Raw genomic sequence first — 21,890 nt, 5'->3', positions numbered from 1 at the left:
GCCATCCTTGGGGAGCTGAGTAACTGGCACTGTTTATTAAAAGCCTAATAAGCAAAAGTATGGTAACATGATATATGCTGATCTGCTTAGGATAGAGGGCAGCTTATTTAATAACAACAGAGTTGGAAGGGACCTTGGAGGCCTTCTAGTCCAACCCCCTGCCCAGGCAGGAAACCCTACACCATCTCAGATGAGATGATGAGGAATTTTTACCCATTCCATATTTATCTTGATAAATTTTGTATGAAAATTTGTATGTATTCTATAGGAAATCCAGGTGGGTTGCACTTCTATATCTTACCTTTCCACTCAGTTTGGATAGTATGTGAAGCTGTGACTGTCCCAAGCAATTGTACAATAAACGATGATTCTAAACTGTGGTTAAAGTGATCACAAACTTAGGAAGAGATTAAATATAATTTTGCAGTGAATAACAGTTTATTTCCTCCCATCATGAAAAGCTTAAGCTTTTGAGTTCTGCAATTCAGCTTATTGAAAATATTGAAGTGGGTTATGGGATTAGTTGTTCATGCCATTTATCATCAGGATTCATACTTAGCAATGATGGCAGTAATGCCGAAGAAAAAGAAAACAATGAAACTCTTCAGAGGGCAAGAAATCTAGCAATTCAAAAAAGTTTTCATTAAGATGTGCCATTGTAGAAAATGAATTTATGAAAAACTAATTGTTTAAAAACAAAAGATTAATTCTAACTTGAACTCTTCACACATGGGTCTGGTTGACAATATCTGACAGTCAGATGAGAGAGGGGTCTCAGTGACTTAACAATCAGAGAAAGAAATTTAGGAAGGATCCATCCTTTCCATCCAGGAATTTTGCATCTTTAAACTTGCAAGATAGTCTTAATGCAGGGGTTTCAAACTCATGTCGTCATGGCAGCATCACGTGACCTATCGGGACTTTTCCCCCCTTCGCTAAACCGGGCATGGGCGTGGCCAGCACATGACACATCCGGCCCATGGACCAAGAGTTTGACAGACCTGTCTTAATGTAATCTTATAATAAAGTAGATTTAGCTTATCTAGAAGTGTTTCCTGTCTCATTTACTCAGGAGTTCTAACATCAATTTTGTAAGTCTGAAGATATAAACTTGCCACTGCTACTTTTACGCATCTGATCAATTAGGACAGACCCTCCCTAAGTTCCTTTGTCTATTATTAAGTCCTTGTGGCTCCTATCTCTCTTGCATGCTTGTTTCCTAAACGGTATCTCTTTCCTTCATCCCCCAAAGTCACCCACTTACTCCTTTACAGAAGCATCTTTGTAGAATGAGATCTGATGTATTGTTTGTACACTCCAGCTCTCTTCCGTCACTTTCAGTCAGCATGGCTGAAGGTTGTATTGACTGGGATGATAGGAACTACAGTCCGACAAAGCTGGATGGCACCAGGTATACCTGTCCTTTGTGACTCCAGATTAGAGTCCATCCCAATCTCTCTGGAGATGCCAAGAATTAGGAAATGGACCTTCAGCAGAAAATTATCAGTCTGTCACAATGGATTTATTGAAGATTCCCATGTCTTCCTTTGTCTGCCCACAAGATCCATGGGGACTTACTGGATGTAAGAGAAGAAGTCCTTGTGAAAAGTTACAGTTTCAAATTCAATGGCCAAATTTCAGCAGCCAGAAAGGAAACAAAAAATAAATAGTTGCAAATGCATGTTACACTTCCGTTACATTCCTTGTGATTTTCTCAAGATAGAATTCCACTAATGAAACAGCCCGGCCAAAGTGAACAACGTGTGTGAAACATTCTCAGTAAAATGATAACGTGTGCATTTCTTTAAAAAAAAAAAAAGGGGGGGAGGGCTGTTTTCCTTGTTTCTCATCTGCTTACCAAGTTAACAGTGCTTTAATTGCCAATCTCTCATTTGCTGCTGTCTTGCTATCTTTTTGAACAAAAGAAGGCCAAAGAACTTTTGCTTCAGCATTTCTACTGCAGAAATGTTGGTACCCAGGGGAGGGAGGGAGGGATGCAAAGGAATAAGTAGGTCATTCTATGCTATATGGTGCATCCCCAACAGATTTTCCTTGATTGGATTTGTTTTACTGTTGTTTTCATAACAACAAGACCCCTCTGTTTCTCCTCTCTGTTCTCCTGAATGAATCCTATTTTTCATATTTCGCTTGAATGTGCTTTCTTCTCCCTGTTTTTAAAAATCAGTATTAAAAGTTAATATGATATTTGGGTTTTTTAAAAAAATTATACTGTTTTCTGAATCTATTTGGAAGATGAATTGAATTTTATAACCTTATTAGTTAAAAAAACACCCCTCCAGTTGCGAAGTGAGTTGGATGCACTCTGTTACTCTATGTCTCCTGTGTGTTGGTACCACTTCCAGGAAAAATTCCTTTATTCTTTCCTTCCTTCCCTTGTTCCTCTTTATGCATTAGTGTCATGGGATCTTCATTTCCAAAGCTACCTAAGTCTCCTTTGTGTTGCTCAGCAAGGGTAGCTTGTTTCACTTGATTTAGGAGCACAAATTAAATATGAGCTAAGTGTGAGCCAACTGTATTATGCCTATACTGGGGCCAGGGACATATCTGCATTTTCTTTGTTCTCTGCTCACACAACTATGGTGGATCCTGTTTTTTTTTGGGAGGGGGGGGTGTCTATAATTTAGCACAATCTCCCAAAACATTCCTCTGGACTTCTTATGTTTGACATCCAGATCTGATCAATCAGTTTCTGGCTTTATTAAAATTGATTTGAAGTATCACAGGAACATCTCTACCAATTATAGCCCCAGGAACTTCTCCAGGAGGGTTGATCCCAAGATACTCTGCATTAAAAAAAAATCATTAGGAATCTCTCTACTCATTCTGGCCCAAGGTGTCACAGAAATATCTCTTATTAGATTTGGCCACAAGGTAGCTTAAACTCATTACTCATTTAATTGTACATCCCAGAGCATCAAGCATGGCCAATGCACAAGCATTTAAGCAAAACTCTGCACAGAATTTTTATAGGAGACAGGGTGAATGGGAAACCCTTGTTCTGCCTTGACTGAATTAATCATATATATTAAGAACTGGGTGAGAAGAAGCTGTTTATAGCAGTTTATTGGTATCCAAATAAATAAATAAAGCAAGCAAGCAAGCTGCCACCAGCACATATCAATATGCCCTATTCTTCTTTGTTTTTGAACTTTACAAAAGGCAGACAACAGCCCTGCCACAGAGTTTTACAGTATTCAATCTCTAATCAACTTTCCACAGTGTAGATAAGGGGTTGGCAACCTTAAACACTCAAAGAGCCACAAAGGTCCTAACCAGAAGCCCCCGTTCTATTCTGGAGCCGACTGGAAGTGGTCCGGTTCCCCCACCATAGAGTTTCCTCCTAGCATGGTGTTCTTTTTCCTCTGCCTGTCCTAACCAAAATCCTTATCAATTGTGGAGCCAACCAGCAACAGGGAGCCACAGCAGAGGGATGAAAGAGCCACATGTGGCTCCAGAGCTGCGGATTGCTGACCCCTGGTGTAGATCTTTATAGACCTTTTAGGCCAGGGGTCCCCAACCCTTGGTCTGTGGACCAGCACTGCAAAACAAGCAAAGCTCCATCTGTGGGATGCAGGTAGCCTGCAAAACCATCCCTGCTCTGGTCCTCAGAAAAAACACTCTCCACATGGAAGTGGACCCTGATGCCCAAAAGTTTGGGGACCACTGTTTTAGGCTACAGTTAATTTAAATTCAGTAGCATACTGAATAAGATTATTTTATTTTTTTATTTTATTTTCTATCCTTTTTTTGTTTGTTCCAATACCCAAAATATCTTAAAGCAATAAAAACGTAGAGCACAAATAATAAAACTGATGCAATTAAAATCAAACCAAATTTAAAATCAGTACTCAAAATAATTAAAAATCTGACTTTTAATGGTGCAGTGGTTAGGACCGGGAAACCAGGAGACTGAGTTCTAGTCTTGCCTTAGGCTTCTGGATGACTGTGGGCCAGTCACACACACTCATTTCAACCCCCCTCACAGGGTTGAATGCTGTGGGGAAAATAGGAGAAGAAAGGAATATTGGTGTTTGCTGCCTTGAGTTGTAAATGAAAAAGGCAAGATAAAAATCTTTTAAACTCTTTAAACAAAAAGATGTCTTTTAGCTGTCTTCCTCAATTCTAGGAGAATAAAAGACCTCTTGTTGTAAAAGTCATACATACTGGTATATTTGTTGCCTTGAGTTGTTTATGAAAAAAGGCAAGATAAAAATCTTTTAAAATATTTAAACAAAAAGATGCCTCTTTGCCATCTTCCTCATTCTAGGAGAAAAGGAGACATCATCTTGGGGAGATCATTCAGTAGACTGAGAGCCACATAGGAACCACAGAGTCTTTCCAATATATTTGATAGCTGAACTTCTGGCAGTAGGACATCTTCCAGTGGTGGGATCCTGCTGGTTTAACAACTGGTTTGGTGATCGTGCACTTCATGCGTGCGCTCACACAGGTTTACAAAAACTTAACTTCCACGTTACTGCTGGGGAGTACCACAGCTGAGGCATGGCAATCCAGTCTGCCACACGAATCAGCTGAGAGGATATATGTCAGTAAAGCAGAGGGGCAGGCGGGCAGGCCCAGCTGATTGTCAGAGCGAACTGGTTCGCTCCCAGCTGATTGTTGGAGCTACCAGTTTGCCTGAACCAGTCTGAACCGGTAGAATATCACCCCTGACAGCTTCCAAAAAGACTCCACTGGTTCTAAGTAACTGAGCAAGTTCATAGCAGGTGATACGCAGACATTAAACATCTAAAATTGTGACCAGTAGGCAATTGTCAGACAATGCAGATTTTTCTGACCGGCATGATGTGAATCCTGTACCTTACAGCAGGTTTTAAGTCTGGCTTCACAATTTGCACCTATTTCAATTTCCAAACACATTTTTAAGGACGGCTCTGGAGGAAGCTTGTTGATGACACTTTGATAACAATTTTAAATGGCTCAAATGATATCTCTGATTTCTTGGGCAGAAGTATTTCCTCTTTTATGGTTAAATACATGTCGATCTGAATTTGAAAGATAGCTTTTTGCCATTTCACAAGAGATTAATATTAATAATAATAATAATAATAATAATAATAATAATAATAATAATAATAATAATAATAATAATAATAATAATTTAATTTGTATACCGCCCTTCTCCCGGAGGACTCAGGGCGGTGAACAGGCAGATAAAATAAAAACAATACATTTCAATAAAAACAATATTTAAAAAACTTATTCCAATAGCCTAAATTTAAAATACAATATGAAATATAAAATAAACCCCAATAAAATCCATATTTAAAACCCTATTAAGCCAGTCCTGCTCGAAAGAATAGATATGTTTTAAGCTTGCGGCGAAAGGTCCGGAGGTCTGGAAGTTGTCGAAGTCCTGGGGGAAGCTCATTCCAGAGGGTAGGTGCCCCCACAGAGAAGGCTCTCCCCGGGGGTCGCCAGCCTGCACTGTCTGGCTGGCGGCACCCTGAGGAGGCCCTCTCTATGAGCGTGCAGTCGGTGGGAGGCATGTGGTAACAGAAGGCGGCCCCGAAGATATCCCGGTCCTATGCCATGACGCGCTTTAAAGGTGGTAACCAACACCTTGAAGTGCACTCGGAAAACCACAGGTAGCCAGTGCAGCCTGCGCAGGATCGGTGTTATATGGGAGCCACGAGTGGCTCCTCTATCACCCGCTGGCTGCATTCTGAACTAACTGAAGTCTCCGGGTGCACCTCAAGGGAGCCCCATGTGAGAGCATTACAGTAGTCCAGGCGAAGTGGCGAGGGCATGAGTGACCGTGCATAAGGCATCCCGGTCTAGAAAGGCGCAACTGGCGGACCAGGCGAACCTGGTAAAAAGCTCTCCTGGAGACAGTCGCCAACTGATCTTCAAAGGACAACCGTCCATCCAGGAGAACCCCCAAATTGCGCACCCTTTCCATCGGGGCCAATGATTCGCCCCAACAGTCAGCAGCGGTTGCAGCTGACTGTACCGGGATGCCGGCATCCACAGCCACTCAGTCTTGGAGGGGTTGAGCTTGAGCCTGTTTCTCCCCATCCAGACCCGTACGGCCTCCACACACCGAGACAACACTTCAACAGCTTCATTGGGGTGGTCAGGGGTGGAAATGTACAGCTGGGTGTCATCCGCGTACAGTTGATAACTCACCCCAAAACCACTGATGACCTCGCCCAGCGGCTTCATGTAGATGTTGAACAGGAGAGGCGAGAGAACCGACCCCTGTGGCACCCCACAAAGGAGGCGCCTCGAGGTCGACCTCTGCCCCCCTGCCAACACCGTCTGCGATCGGTCGGAGAGATAGGATGAGAACCACCGAAATACGGTGCCTCCCACACCCAATCCCTCCAACCGTCGCAGCAGGATACCATGGTCAGGATGTTCTGTACACTTTAGCAATCTCCTAAATTGATGCTTGCTGTAATAAATAGGTCCATAAAGAAAATGCAATTTATGCTTTAGAAATAGCATTTGAAATAGTACATGCCTTTAGTCTTAAATTCATCTTTGACACGTTAAAACCATGCAACTAAGTAAAATATTAAAAAGTCCTAAGTTGCACTGCAACAAAGCATCCAACATTACAGTTTCTCTTACTATATTTGTATGTTTATAAGGATATGTACATTTTGAGGCTTTTTGTAGAGAATTAGACAATCTGTGACCCATTGGGCCTTCATTTCAGAGATATTTCCTTACCAAATTCCTCAATGCCTTCAACAATAGCAATATTACCTTCATTGGAAAAGTTCTTAAAAATGCAGGAAGATATTCAGAGGTCTATCTTCCTTGAAAACAGCCCACGTTGAGCTGCATATGTAGGACAGTCAAGCATCAGGAGTTGACCGCAGGAAACGTTTTATGGCATTTTATCTGATGCCATAAAATATGCATCCAGAGAAGCAGTGGGAGACTGTTTTGGCAACACAGAGCATTCCCAGAGAATGTAAAAGACTGTGCAATCCTGAGGTAGATGGGAGAGCGAGAGAGAGATTCAGTGTAGCCACAGCCTAGAACAGTGATAACAAACCTTTTCGGCACCGTGTACCCAAACCGGAATGTGCACACGCTGGAGCGCCAGAAACCCAAAGACCAGCTGGCTGGTGTGCATGTGCATGCCGGTAACCAGAACAGCAGCTGGTGATGGCATGCGTGCCCATGGAGAGGGCTCTGCATGCCACCTCTGGCACGCATGCCATAGATTCGCCATCATGGGCCTAGAATCTCTCAGGATACATTTAGTAGGTTATAGCTTTAGTTTGGCAAGTTTCTGTCCAATAGGTGTAAGCAAATAAAGGATTGAATTCGATTGGATTTTGCTGTGTTGTCTCTGGGCTTGAGGCTCACATAAAATTTTATATTTTTTTTCCTAAAATTTGCCAATTTTCATTCCTCAGGAGTAATGATTCTAGATTTTGGACACATTCTGTAAGTTTGCTCATTTGAGTATCTTGGTTCAAAAATTGTTACCCTGCGATGGACTGTTTAGCTCACTTAAAGGTTACACACAAACAAGATTTTTTTCAGTACTATATAGATGTGCAATAAACCTCCATAGAATGTATCACACAGTTAGAAAATGCACTTGTTTGATCCAGTCAGAGAAGCCCTGCTTTAAATGTTGGGTGATCTAAAGGTTTTGCCAATATATTATCTTCCAAACTATGTTGTTCTATTTTTCCTGTAATATTAATGCAGGTAGTCTTTGTCTTACAAGTTTGTTTAGTGACTGTTCAAAGTTACAACGGCACTGAAAAATGACTTATGACCATTTTTCACACTTACAACCATTGCAACATGCCCACGATCATGTGATCAAAAGTCAGACGCCTATCAATTGACTCATATTTATGACGGTTGCAGTGTCCCCAGGTCATGGGATCACTTGTTGCGACCTTCTGATGAGCAAAGTCAATGGGGAATCAGATTTACTTAACAACTGCGCTAGTAACTTAACAACTGCAGTGATTCACCTAACAACTGTGGCAGGAAAGATCATAAAATGGGTCAAAACTCATGTAATAAATGTCTCACTTAGCAACAGAAATTTTGGGCTCAGTTGTGGTTGTTAAGTCGAGGTCTACCTGTACTTAATTTTTCACTTAATTGGAAGAAAGGACAAAATACATTAATGGATTCAAACTTTATCCTGATTCCTCTAAATTAATATTGTCTCAATGGATTGATAACCATTTCAAGCTTCCAGCTGAAATTTGAAAATGCCTGCTAGCATTTAGACACTCAGACAAGGTAGTCTGCCACTGAGCTACAGCCTTGGCTTAGAGAAAGCTTGCAGTCTTCATGCCAATGGTGATTTTAGCTAGAGAATCCAGTCTGTGCATATTCAAGACACTGCAATGTGAAGGATTTTTAAGATATGTACATCTTCTATTTCTCTCCACCCCTTGGACCAAGACTCAGCAGCTTTGGTTGGGGGGTGGGGTGGGGGAATGTTTATAGCAGTATTGTTTTTGAAATACTGTCTTTTTTTCTTACGTATCACTTAAAACAATTTGGAATGGAAGGACAGATAAATAAACAGAAAAAACAACCAACCAACCAACAATACAATATTGTTACTGCTATTTTCCAGTTTCTGCTATGGAAATGTTTCAGTGTCTTATTTTTAGAACAGGCTAAGTCGATGTCGACCCTGAAGATGGCATAAGTGCAGCCATATTTTATTGTAGCCTTTGTATGTTTTTTTTTAAAATTAGCTTTTAGGTTTGTAAGTAAATGAATTTAATGATACTTCAGGCTCGCCACTTTCTAACTGTTGAAAGTGGGGGGTTGTAAAAATGAAGGGGGATTTATTGACTTTATTGACTTTATTTTTTGGGACATGTTATTTGGAGGCTTGACATTTGGGCCTTTTCTTTTTCCTCTATGAGATTTCAGCTGTGGGTCTATTTATATAATGGTGGCAGGCTTCCAAGCCAAACATAATGAAATATTTGGCGCTCTCACTTTTGGGAATCAACATCTTGCTCTTTGATGCTTGATTTCTAAATTGATTTTTCCTTCCCTGGAATAATCTCAGTTAAGTTGCCCATCAAATTTACCACTCCAGAAATATATTTGCCTCCCTCCTAAGTCCATGCTTTCTTTTATCAATAGAGCAGTTTTTTGTTTTAGACTGGGCTAATACCAAATAGTTTCCCAGATTATAATATCGGTGGTGCAATTACTTTTCTTTTCCCTGCAGGCACACATTATGCAAATAGATAAATCAGGTCATGGTTGCTGTGTACCTTCTAGACAAGTGGGGGTCAAATTATTCTCCAAAGTATCAGAGGGCAGGACAAGAAACGATGGAAAGTAATCAAGGAGAGTAGCAACCTGGAATTAAGGAGAAACTTCCTAACAGTGAGGACAATTAACCAGTGGAACAGCTTGCCTTCAGAAATCCTGGGTGCTTCATCACTGGAGGTTTTAAGAAGACACTGGACAGCCACTTATCTGAAATAGTATAGGGTCCCCTGCTTTAGCAGGAGACTGGACTAGAAGACCTTCAAGGTCCCTTCCAGTTCTATTCTATTCTAATTCTGTTCTAGTGCAGGCTAAACCCAGGCTCAAATCTTCATTCAACCTTTAAGCTTACTAAGTTGATTGGGTTGGTCCTCCGCAGTCAGATTTATTGATTTATGTTTTAAATACCTCTTGAAATTCCTATTAATACATGGTGACAATGGGAAGGAAACCATAACAGCAAATGGTATCAAGGAGTATTTGTACAACTGATGCAATTTGTATTGTTTGCACAATGATACATGATGCTTACAGTATTGTTTTGAATCAAATATGTATATAGTGCTTACTATATTCTCTTTTTCTTAATATGAAATCAGCACTCATCAATTGGGTAAAGGAAGGCATCTATCTGAGGGAAATAGAGAAAGCAAGATGGAGTGGCTTTGGGGTTTTGGCCTTCAACATCTGATGGTTTATCATCTTTGACTCTGGATGTGTTTGGAGGTTCTCCTGAACTCATAGCTCTTGTTTGATGAGCAGGTGGCTATGGCTCTTTTGCATAGATTTATCTTGTGCACCAATTACATGTTTTCCTGGGCTGGTAGGCCTCTCAGTCACTCATGCCTTAGTCAACTCTTAGCTGTGTTATTGCAAAGTGATTTACCTGGAGCTGCCCTTGAAGACCACTCAGAAGTTACAACTGGTCCAGAACATAGTGGTTAACACAATATTGGTTCTGCATTGATTCGTCCATATTATAATTTTGTTGCATGAGCTGCATTGATTTTTTTTTTAATTTACAGGTTTCATGCTTGTTTAATCCGCTCAGAGTTGCTTAAGATGGGTGGCCATATAAATTGTTTAAATAAATAAATAAAAATACAATACCTTAATTTTTATAAGGCATGTTTCAGATATGATCACATATTATTAAACCGTTGCATACACTGTTAGTAGTCCTACTATGAGTTTCTGTGTGGTTATCTGAAATGGTAGAGTTCAGAATGGGGGGATGGGCAGTTAGGCTTTACCATGTGATTTTGTTTTAGTGTCCATTAAACTCCAACATACAACTATCAGAATCATATGGTGCTGTTTTCCCTGAACTCTACTAATATGTAGCTAATATGCAATGAGGGGTTTAAATGTATTTTCATTTAAATAACTCTTGCATGTAGACAATTATTGTATTAAGAAGCACGGTTTTATAATTCTTTCGTATGTGAGTGGTTCCGCATTCAGACATTCAGTCCTCCCTTCTCCAGGGAGTGGAGGACATCACATAACGATGTGATACAGTCCAGAAAAAAAATCTGCTTCTCCTGCATGCAAAGATCAGTTTTAGGAGTGATAATGGAATTTTATACAGGAATTTTATGTTCCTAATTCCTCCAGTATGTTAAACAAATAATAATAATTAAAGTTTCTGTTCAGTACTTAAAAAGGAAACTGAAAGTTAGTTATACAAAGCCTGTACTAATCTTATATATTTCCCAAGGAAGTTTTCTCTCATCTGACCTGTGTTATAAATTAATAGTGTATTGCTGGAAGTATTCATTTGCTTATATAGCAAGCTCTGGCCATATAAGGAAATAAAGTGATTCAGAATTCTTGGCGAGATCATAAATAAATACTCTCTGGAGAATCAAAATGGAACAGGCCTAACTGTGTGGAAATCATTGTGTTTCAATAACATTAAAACACACATTAAGGTAAAACAATGTAATGTAGAGGATGGAGAACTGGCCTCCTGTTGAATCCAATCCAATCCAATTTAACCCAGCACAACAAACAAACTTCCATGTTCTGCTTCTTCAAGGGGCACAATCCCAGGTTATTGTGTTGCAAGTTGTTTCCTTACGGAGACTTTCTATTCTATCATAAAGAAATAATTATGAACATTTTTTTCACCAGATTTATCAGTTTCTCCCCAATGTTTAGTTTTAGAACAAAATATAGACTAGATTTAGGTTAAATTTGCACATTGTATTAAGTTGGGTCTTTTTCATAGCACAAAAATAAACCATAATTGACTGGCTTTGCATAACACTTTAAGCCATAAACCAAACAAACTCCATTCTGGCTTACTATTATGAGTGAACTGAATCCCAGAGACTTCACTTCTGTTGCACCAAATTACTGCTGACAGATCTCCCTTCTATGTATTCATCTTGCCTTTCTGTTTTTCCATTAGATCATGAAGTAAGGATTCCATCAGTTAAAAGTTGATTGTCCCGTGTTGGAGAGATTTGTTTTTAAAGTTTTAAACAAATAGAAGTGAAGAGGTGTTTTTCTCAGGACTGAGGAATTTTGATCCAAAACAGTGTAGAATAACAAAATTGTATGGACTGGACATCTGCTACATCTCAGTAGAAAATAATTAGTGCCATTTTTGTGGTGAGTGGAGGGCAGATTTATTTGGCTCCTATACGTGCTCCCAGGTTTTTTTGGCTTCTTTTTTAGATTTAGTTTGTTTCTTTTTTAGATCTTTCACTACCTGATAGCACAGATCGGTTGCAATCAAGTCCATGAACTTTTCTTTCATTTAGATGAGTTTGCATTGTCTACAGCAGCTCAATATGGGTTTTTTTTAATTAAAAAGTGTGAGCATTCAAAAGTTAGGCAAGTTACCAAGTTCAGAGCTGAAACATGAACTCTGTTGCAAAAGGAATTTACATGGGTACACTGTGGTAGCTAAGATACAGATAGGACAAGAAAGACTTCTTGTGTCGGGCAACTTACTTTCATAGCTACCTTTTAATCTTTTGTTGGTTCAGCTACTTTTGTATCTAACCTGCTGTAATAATTGCTGAGCAAGAAAAGGTTCCCATCTTGCAAAAGATTTATTAAGGGTGAAATAAAGGAAACTTCTCTCTTGGACACAATAACTGAATAACTTCCCAGGAAGCTGTCAGTTTGACTTTCTAATTTATCTTTCCGTACTTTCCCGCTCTATGCTTCACATTTTTTGGGATTTTTCAAGAAATGTATCTTCTGTTTTTGGCAATGACCTTTGCAGAAATGGAGGTGAGCCAACAGGAGTACAAGCTAGCAAAGCTAACTGATAGATTTATGATTCAGAAAGGAGTAGTTCCAGAACCAGATAATGTAAGCAAACATTGTTCTTAGCAAACAGAAGCAGGTAAATTGCCTTTTTAAAATATAAGGCTAGAGGCTTTTTCAGAAAGCTTCAGTTTTACAAGAGAAATCTAGTTCAGTTGACTGCTATTAATGTTGCTTTCTCTTCTAGGTTTCCATCTTCCAGTTTGGCCACTGAAATGAACTTACAGTGATTGCTTGCCCAGAAAAGCATGGAACCTCTTAAAACTTCATTGGTATCTGAAGAACAACCTTCTACAGAGATTGATGATCGTCATTATTCATTGCAAGGTAGACTTTGTTTAAACGCTACAAAATATTTATTGATTTTTTTTTAATGCAGCAGATGTTTATGGTCATAGCCTCATTAGAAGATTATGTCAGATCACAGGATAGACTTGAAATAAAGTAAAATGAATAAGATTAATCTAATTTGGTGTCTTGCTTCTGATCATAACCAGCTGGATTCTTCCAGAAAAGAAATATGTTGTCATCTGAATACTGATGTTGTGCTAAGCTATATTGCTGTTTGTTTGGTTTGAGATCAGAGCATAGAGATTATTTTATTCAAAGAGTCACTTGACTCTGAAGACATACCAAGAGCTTCATTCCAAAACAGTGACTAAAGTGATGTTAAATATTAAATTTAATATATTTGGAATTGAATTGAAATGCTAGTATATTAATATGTGTTGAATATTCTCCAGGCATGTATTTTTATTCTTTTGCTACTTTAAAAACTAGTTTGAATTGGTGATGGATGTATTCAAATATTTTAGGCGACAAGGCAATGGCAGGCATTTATTTATTTATTTATTTATTTATTATTCGAATTTATATACCGCCCTATCTCCCAAAGGACTCAGGGCGGTTTAAAACTGTATACATTACATAGAAGCTAAACCATTACATAAAATCGAGCATAGTTTAATAAATTTTGGGTTATACCAAAGGTGCTTTTTCAAAAGGCAACTGGTGTTTGTTTTTTGCGTGAAGAGCCAAGAAGCTTTTTTTTAGTTCAACTGAAAAAGCTGCTTGGATAAAAAGTGAAATGTCTTCCAGCGAAGTTGCCTTTTGAAAAAGCACCTTTGGGACAACCATGACCTGAATGACTGAGAATCTCCATAGGCACTCTGGATTATACATTTGTATGAATAAATTTCACAAAATTCTAAATGTGTGAATTTACGCTGTGAACCTTCATTTAATAGCATTAGTATCAATTGTTTTCTTTTGTTAAGAATGTATTGGTTGTTCTATTTCATTAGTTAAAAAACATAATTTGCCTTCTGAAGAATGATGTTGAAATTTAGTACATTGGTGAAACCTAAAACAAGTGAACCAATTCTGGTCCATTGGTGTCTCTGATATATCCAAATAGGGGAGCAAATGGGAGCCTTCCACAGGACATGCTTAAACTTTGCATAAGCTCAATAAAATTTGTAAAGTGCTCTTTTCAAAGGTTTTGCACAACCTTAATAGAAATAATTTTGCTGTCATACTCTTGGTCTGAAAGATTTGTCAAGAAAAATTTCTGATGTTCAGAAATTTTCAGCCCAAGTACTTACCTGTTTTGTATTTTGCTGAATGCATAGACTGGGGGTGCTCACTTAATATGAAAACATAGATTGGAAAATGGGATGTTTGTTTAATTTTATTTCTGAATGACATTACAAGTATCCTGTTTTCCTGAAAATAAGACATCCCCTGATAATAAGCCCAATCAGGCTTTTGAGTGCATGTGCTAAAATAAGCCTCCCTCCCCCGAAAATAAGCCCTCCCCGAAAATATTTAAATGCAGAACTGAAAATCAGGTAAGATAGCAAGAGGAGCCCCATCTTGCTTCAGGGCCCCAAAATAATAAGACCTCCCCGAAAATAAGGCCAAGTACCTATTTTGGGGTTCAAAAAAATATAAGACAGTGTCTTATTTTCAGGGAAACACAGGTAAGTATTGTAGCCTACTGAGCTATGGTTCAGCAAAGAATACATACTGAAGGCAGAATGTCACCTGGGGCTGAAAAAGACCCTTGACCATAAACCTGGGGAACTTTTGCCAACATTTCAGAGAATACTATGCTATATAGACGAACAGTCTATTCTGTTGTAAATCAGTTCCCTTATAACTTTAAGAACATGAGATGGAAGTTGGGTATTCCTTTAATCAAATCGCAACTTTCATTCCTGCTGCCAAAATCATGGATGTAATATATGGATAAGATTAGAACAGGTCATACATGATACCTAAATATGGTTTCATTAAAGATGATTTAGTGAATTAACTGTAATTAATTGGCGTCATAACCAAAACTTATGTGATCAGTGTAAGATAATGATTATATTTGTTATCTGTATTCTGGGATTAACTTGGGTTTACTGAATTCTGTCTGTTTCTGAATTGCCAACAGAAACTGGACTTGCACACTACACTGGGCTAAAATGACTAGATAAGCAAGATATTTTGAACAGATTGACAGAAATATGATTTAAATCACTCAACACAGCAAATCATTTTTTCCAATTTTTGTATTATGTGAAGCCAGTGTAGTGGTATGAAAGCCACACCAATTGTGCCTTGAAACTATGGATAACAATGTGTGAATCCAGTATATATAAATATATAAATATGCCTACAAAATTGTACTCTTCTGAGCTTGTTTTTATTAGTTCAAAAGCTAATTGCAAATGAGGGATAGAGCAATCTATAAAATCTTTGACAGCTTGCATGCTCACCTGCATTGAATTCTAGCTGCTTTTGGCTATTAGGCAAGTTATAAGCTTGTATCTACATGCCAACAATGAAGAAAGAGTAACAGAGCAATTGTTTGTCATCTCACTTAGTCACCTTCCTGGAATTGTGGTTGGCTAGGAAAGTAGATAAACACAAGCCTAATCTAAGTGAGAATGAGGTGGCTGGATGGAGTTACTGAAGCAGTAGGCGTGAGCTTCAATGGACTCCAGAGGATGGGAGAGCCTGGAGGAACGTTGTCCATGGGGTCATGAAGGGTTGGACACGACTTCGCAACTAACAACAACAACACTCTAAGTGATTTAATAAATCAAAAGTTTTTGGGTATATATCTTGACATTATCTGCCTTTTTATTGATACACACTTATCATTTGGAAGAGAAGGAAAGTGCAGTTCAAAGAAAATTTTTAGCCCTAGTTATGAATACATCCCCACTTCATTGCAAAAAAATGTGAAAGAGCTGTATAATTTATCAAGTTGGTATTCTGTTGGTAGTGATTTTCCTAGTTGGTTTTCATGAATGGAAATGCAGACTTTATGGTTCTCTTGTAAGTCTTTTTTTGACCAGCTATAAAAACTTCTGTAAGTCAAAGTCAAACATCAAAACCACATGTTCATATTATAAATACATACTATAAATGCTACTACTATCGTGCAGTGGTTAGAAAGCAGTATTGCAGACTGACTGTCTCCGCTACCAGGAGTTGTCCGTAAAATGAGGACAATATGTGGACATTTGTAAACTGCTCAGGAAGTGCTGTAGAGCACAATGGAGTGGTATATAAGTGTTAAGTGCTATTGAAGTTATTTGCTGTGGTGGAGTAGCATCACTGTTTAATATTTTTCTTTAGAATGGAAAATCAGTTCAGGTGTGTCTGCCACCACACCCTCCTCCTTAAACAAAATAAAATCATAAATGCCAAGGATGAAGGAACAGTGAATAAATTCCATGATGACTCATAGCATTTTCCATTTGATTGAGGTGCTATGCATTGAGAGAATTGAGAGAAATAATATCTGAAAGACAAGATTGTGTAATTTAATCTGCTTCTCCTTATTCTGAAAAAGTTCGTATATCCTTCCTGGAGATAGAGAGCTAAAATGTGGATGCCAACAGCCTCACTGATATATGAAAATCTGAGAGGCATCATGGGGAAAGTAATCCTGGCTATACCTAACATGATGGGTATGGATATCCATTTCTGCAGTGGGACTTTTAAAAAGTGCTTACTTCCTTCTTGCATGACCCAGGTATTTTCTTAATTTACCTGGGACACATTTGGGTATGCCTGGGAAAATACAGAGGAAGAGGAATCCGTTCTGCTAACTGACAACAAAGGTTACAATTTGTAGTTGCATGCTCTTGTTTGCAGTGAATGAAGGAATAAATTATTATTTCTGAAGTTGTGCCACCTGCGCAGTTACTTTCTGAATAAGGAACAATTTTATTTTATGCTGCTTCTTGGGTAATGATTTAGAGCAGTGTTTCCCAACCTTCTTTTGGTCATGCCCCACCTAAGCATCTCTAAAATCCTGATGCCCCCGTCCCCGTGACTTATAATTCTTACTTTACTCAAAAAGTGAACTCTACTCATGCGGAGGAAGCCTAAAAGGCCATTAACTTGGTTTAAACAAGGTTCAAATTGCCCCCATTCAAAATCAAATTGCCCCCCACCCCCCCGTGGGCCCCACCTTGGAAACCACTGATTTAGACTGACCTTCAAATATCAAAAATTATTAAGGCAACAATATTGTAGTACTTAGAAAACGAATAGAAAAGAAAGAACATTCATCCATAGCATTCCCACAAGGAAGGCCTGTGTGGAAAGGTAAATCCCCAATAAAGGCATTGTGGGTAGTCCTTGACTTACAACAATTTGTTTAGTGACCATTCAAAGTTACAATGGCACTTAAAAACTGATTTATGACAGTATTTCATACTTATGACTATTGTAACATTCCCATGGCCATGTGATCAAAATTTAGACACTTAGCGACTGGTTTGTATTTATGACGGTTGCCGTGTCCTGGAGTCATGTGATCACCTTTTGCGACCTTCTAACAAGCAAAGTCCATGGGGAAGTCAGATTCATTTAACAACTGTGTCTCTAACTTAACAACTGCGGTGATTCACTTAACTTTGGCAAGCAAGGTCGTAAAATGGGGCAAAATTTACTTAACAAATGTCACACTTAGCAACATAAATTTTGGGGTCAATCATAAGTCAGGGACTACCTGTATAGTAAGTTCTCATGGACTTCAAGGGAAAGAGCATTCCAGACAGCAGGTAACATCCTAAAGAGGTTCCCTATCAGTAACCATAAGAGAACATTGACAATCATAGCATACACAATAAGACCTCTTCTCATAAGTTTATTGATCATCCAGTTCTACAGTGGACAAAACAGTCTGGAAGTTAGACTACTACTACTTGTTTTACACTTTATAAACCCGAAGAAGAACTTTGAACCTCATTATTATTATGATGATGATGATGATGATGATGATGATGATGATGATGATGATGATGATGAATTAATTGGCCACAAATGCAGTTGCTTGAACACAAGCAGTAGCATCTATGTAAATGATCCCCTTCTCAGCAAACAAATAATTGCATCCTGCATCAATTGCAGCTTCAAAACCAAATATATCATTCTACTGTAATCTCGGTGTATGGTTACTGGTGTAGACCAGTCAAAGTTAGAAATAGGCAGCAGGCAGACTAAAGATAGACATTGTTTTTATGATGCAATATTGCTTACAGGTTCACTGTCCATTGTTGAATCTGGATGATGCTATTTATCAGCAGTGCTACTTACATGACTTTATCTCAAAGCAAATTAATTTTGCTTAGCATCTATTAGACCTATGGACAGAAAGAAGAACTTTTCAGAGATTTGGTGACAAAGATTGTAAGTACTCAAGTTCCCTCCATCACACCTGTTCTGGCCTCCAGTTCCCATGGATACTAAGCCTGAGTGTGCCAGGAAAGGGAATGAGGTGTGCGTCTGGGAGAGAAGGAAGAGGTGGGTGTGAACTCCCATTGAACAAGCCTGTGCAGGATTTACATTCCATGCCTGCTGATCCAATTTGCACACCATCTGCCAAAGCACAAGTCCCTTTCTTAACCTATTTAATTCTCATGCATAGGACCTGATTCAACAGACATTTGGACAAATCAGTTGTTAAAGCAGGTCCTGCTTAATTGAATGGGCCACTCTCATACTATCTATCAGAGAAGAGATCATGAAAATATTGAAACATAAGCTAGAAGAAATAGCAATAGCAATAATAATAGCACTTAGACTTATATGCTGCTTCACAGTGCTTTCCAGCCCTCTCTAAGCAGTTTACATGTCAGCATCTTATCCCCAACAATCTGGGTCCTCATTTTACGACCTCGGAAGGATGGAAGGCTGAGTCAACCTTGAGCCGATGAGACTCAAACTGCCGAACTGCTGACAGCTGGCAGTCAGCACTATGCCTCTTAGAAAGTTGCTGCTTTGTCCTTTATAGAAGGGGGGTCTCCAACCTTGGCAACTTTAAGACTTGAGGCCTTCAATTCCCAGAATTCTTCAGCCAGCTTTGCTGCTGTCCACAAGTCTTAAAGTTGCCAAGGTTGGAGACCTCTGATTTATAGGGAAAGCGCTGCGCCTTCTAAAAATTAGACTATTTGTCACAGTTTATCTTGTGACTTTGTTGCAGTACCATGTTCTTGGAAATATCATAAAATATTTTCATTGATTCAGTTTCTGAAAGATATTTTGTAAATCTTCATATAATAGATAATAGGGTAAAACTTGGGTCACAGCAGCTTTTCTAGGCTTTGTGTTAAACTAAAGATGCCATAATAACATCAGTAATTGTCTTCTTGTCAGGAAAAGTTCTAAATTATGCAAAAAGCCCCATATTCAGTTCTCAGCACTGACATATTAAAGGATCTAAGGAATAGATGATGGAGTAGTGTCTTCAAAGAACCATCTTAATTCAAATATCATTATATATAACCTCTGCAAATCTCATAATTAATTTTTAAAATTAACCATGAGATTTGCAAAGGTTACATATAACACTGGGAAAGATAGACTGATGATACAGCTGAACCTAAATTCATACATTCAAATTACAGTTACATTTTATTTTTTAACAAAATACATACACAGATTGCACTTTTTATACATCTGCTTTAAAATATCTGTCCATGGCCTTTCATTTAGTGTTCTTGGAGTTTCAAATAATTCTTGAGTACTGAATAAAATTTTCCCATTTTTAAAAGCAGAAGGGGGATCCTTATCTGCATCCTACTGATCTCAAGTTATTCGCATATTCAATGTAGCTTGCCTAATTATTACCATGTGAAATCATCTAGGGTATGTGACTCTAGGGGCTTTAATTGCACCAACACTATGTTTTGAATTGGGGATTGGGGAAATTGGGCGGGGGATGAGCAGGGAGAAAGATCTGATAGTGTATGATATGAACAAACACATATACATATGAGATTTATTTTAATTGAGAATTAACCCAAAGGTTTCTTGTTAATGAGGCTGTGCAGAGAAGTTGGCAATAAACTAAAAATGAAGGCATATAGTGGATGTGGTGGACACATAAATTAAAATATGAGAAACTGCTTGCCTTGGGGTCCATCAACTGGTTCGCCTTACACTTACGCATCTTGTAGTCCCAGGTGTATAGACTTTGACATTAGTCCTGTTGATTTCAGTGGCATTTGGCAGAATAGAAATCAACTTGTGGTTAGCAGTGTTCTATAGTAGCCTTGTTCAGCTTGGTGCCTGGCAGATGTGTTGAACCCTTACCAAACTAAATCACAGCAGAAGAAAGTTATGAAGGTGACCCATCAAGATGTCCTTTTGAACTACAATTTTATACATTTAAATACATTGATATATTAAAGATAGAGGGAAGGAAATATACATGAGAAATTGTGACAACATAATCATATTGGCCATTACCCTGTGTAAGATGGGTGAAAAATAAAATAAAATAAAAAATAATATGAAATAAAATAAAATAATAAATAAATAGAACAAAAAGCCCCCAAAGCAAAATCAAAAAATGGTAGACTTCTGATAATGGATGATTTCTAGCAGTGAAAACAAGGGCATTGATATATGATTTATATTAGCATTTCAGCACTGTCTAGTCTTGGTTTTTCAGACTTGAGTACTCTTTGGATGTATGAACCTCAGCCACCTCCACCCCCCCAAATTCTCTGCTAGTTTGATCTCTGCTGAGAATTCTGTGGATTGAGCTTTATGCATCTGAAGAACTTCCAAATGGGGAAGGCAGTTAGGATGCAATGGGCTATAATTGCTCTAGACATTAACAAAAGTTACTGGAGATTTTGGGAGTTTTCATGCAAAATACTGCAGCTGTCACATTGCCTTTCTCTGATGTGGATGATCAATAGTTATTTAACTTTGGAAGAAAAGATCACCTTGCATATGTAATACTTTTAAAAAGGAAATGCATCATTTCTAATCCAATATCTTGAGTAAAATGTATTGTAGGTCAGTCAGTTACTCTAAGCAAGCAACTGGAGCAAGATAAATCCAAGGTAATTTACAGTCTTATTAAAATCCTCTGACACAAAGAGTCCATTCATCATTCCTTCAGATGTGAAAAGTCTGCTTTAATGAACCACATGGTAGAAGAATGGGAGCTTTTGCAAAATTATTACATCCTGGAGTTGTCTGGTATGGAAAAAGAATAGCCTCATGTTGAAAATAAATGAGGGGGAACTGTGGAGGGTGGAAGCAGCAGCTGCAGTGGGGACTGAAATGCCAATGGGTACCCTAGATAGATAATTACTGCCTGCAGAGTCATAGTGGCGGGCTATACGGTCTTTTGACTGCCGCAGACTTCATTGAGTTGTGAACAGTTTGATTGACTGAGGCTGCAAGACTTTATGTACAACTTGTCTACGCTAATATTTCTCAATCTCATAAACTTTAAGATACTTCAACTCCCAGAATTCCCCAGGCAGCATGTTTAAAGTTACTGAGGCTGAGAAGCACTGATCTAGGTCCAGGGTTTGTTAATATCAATTGGATTAGTTTTGAACTAATATACAAAAGATAGCAGTACTGCATTATAGGGTGTTCAGAAAGAAATGCCATGAATTGACTTGGGGCTAAAATGCTTTTACACTATGCTTTTACTTGCTTGTTTAAAAAAAATAATTTCATAGGTGCCTGATAGAAACTTTATGGTGTGATATATATCACGATGTCATTGCACAAAATGCATACAGTACCTAATTTAGTTTATTTGCATAATGGGATCATGATATGCCCCACTTCCCTGGATACCATTGCTAATTTCCTTGTCTTTCAGAAAATAGGACTATAAGAGTAACCCACAATGAAATATATTTTAACAGTAATACAATAAAAATAGATTTCTGAATTTGTGGGGTTTTTTTTGTTTTCTTTTCTGATATTGTAAACTACTCAATTTCTTCAGACTGGAGTCAGATACATGTATTGTAAAGTCAACCGGTAAATAATACAATATAATTTATTAA

General features: G+C 38.3%; 1 protein-coding gene across 11 annotated transcripts in view; it reads left to right on the top strand.

The window, feature by feature from the left end:
* The window catches only part of SYNE2 (spectrin repeat containing nuclear envelope protein 2), a 276,441-nt gene that overhangs the window by 5,611 nt on the left and 248,940 nt on the right, over window positions 1-21,890 (top strand). For 10 of the 11 annotated variants that reach the window (XM_058162907.1, XM_058162909.1, XM_058162908.1 and 7 more), the window contains exon 2: window positions 12,743-12,882. In XM_058162907.1, coding sequence (XP_058018890.1) covers window positions 12,804-12,882 — 79 coding nt within the window. In that variant the 5' untranslated portion in view covers window positions 12,743-12,803. Of the gene's footprint in view, window positions 1-11,871; window positions 11,890-12,742; window positions 12,883-21,890 lie in introns of those variants that run through there. The other variant, XM_058162900.1, reaches the window with a different exon arrangement.

Source organism: Ahaetulla prasina, chromosome 1 (genome assembly GCF_028640845.1).
Source record: "Ahaetulla prasina isolate Xishuangbanna chromosome 1, ASM2864084v1, whole genome shotgun sequence".
Lineage (NCBI taxonomy): Eukaryota > Metazoa > Chordata > Lepidosauria > Squamata > Colubridae > Ahaetulla > Ahaetulla prasina.
Note: the sequence above shows the minus strand (reverse complement) of the source record. Positions and strands in the feature narration are given on the sequence as shown.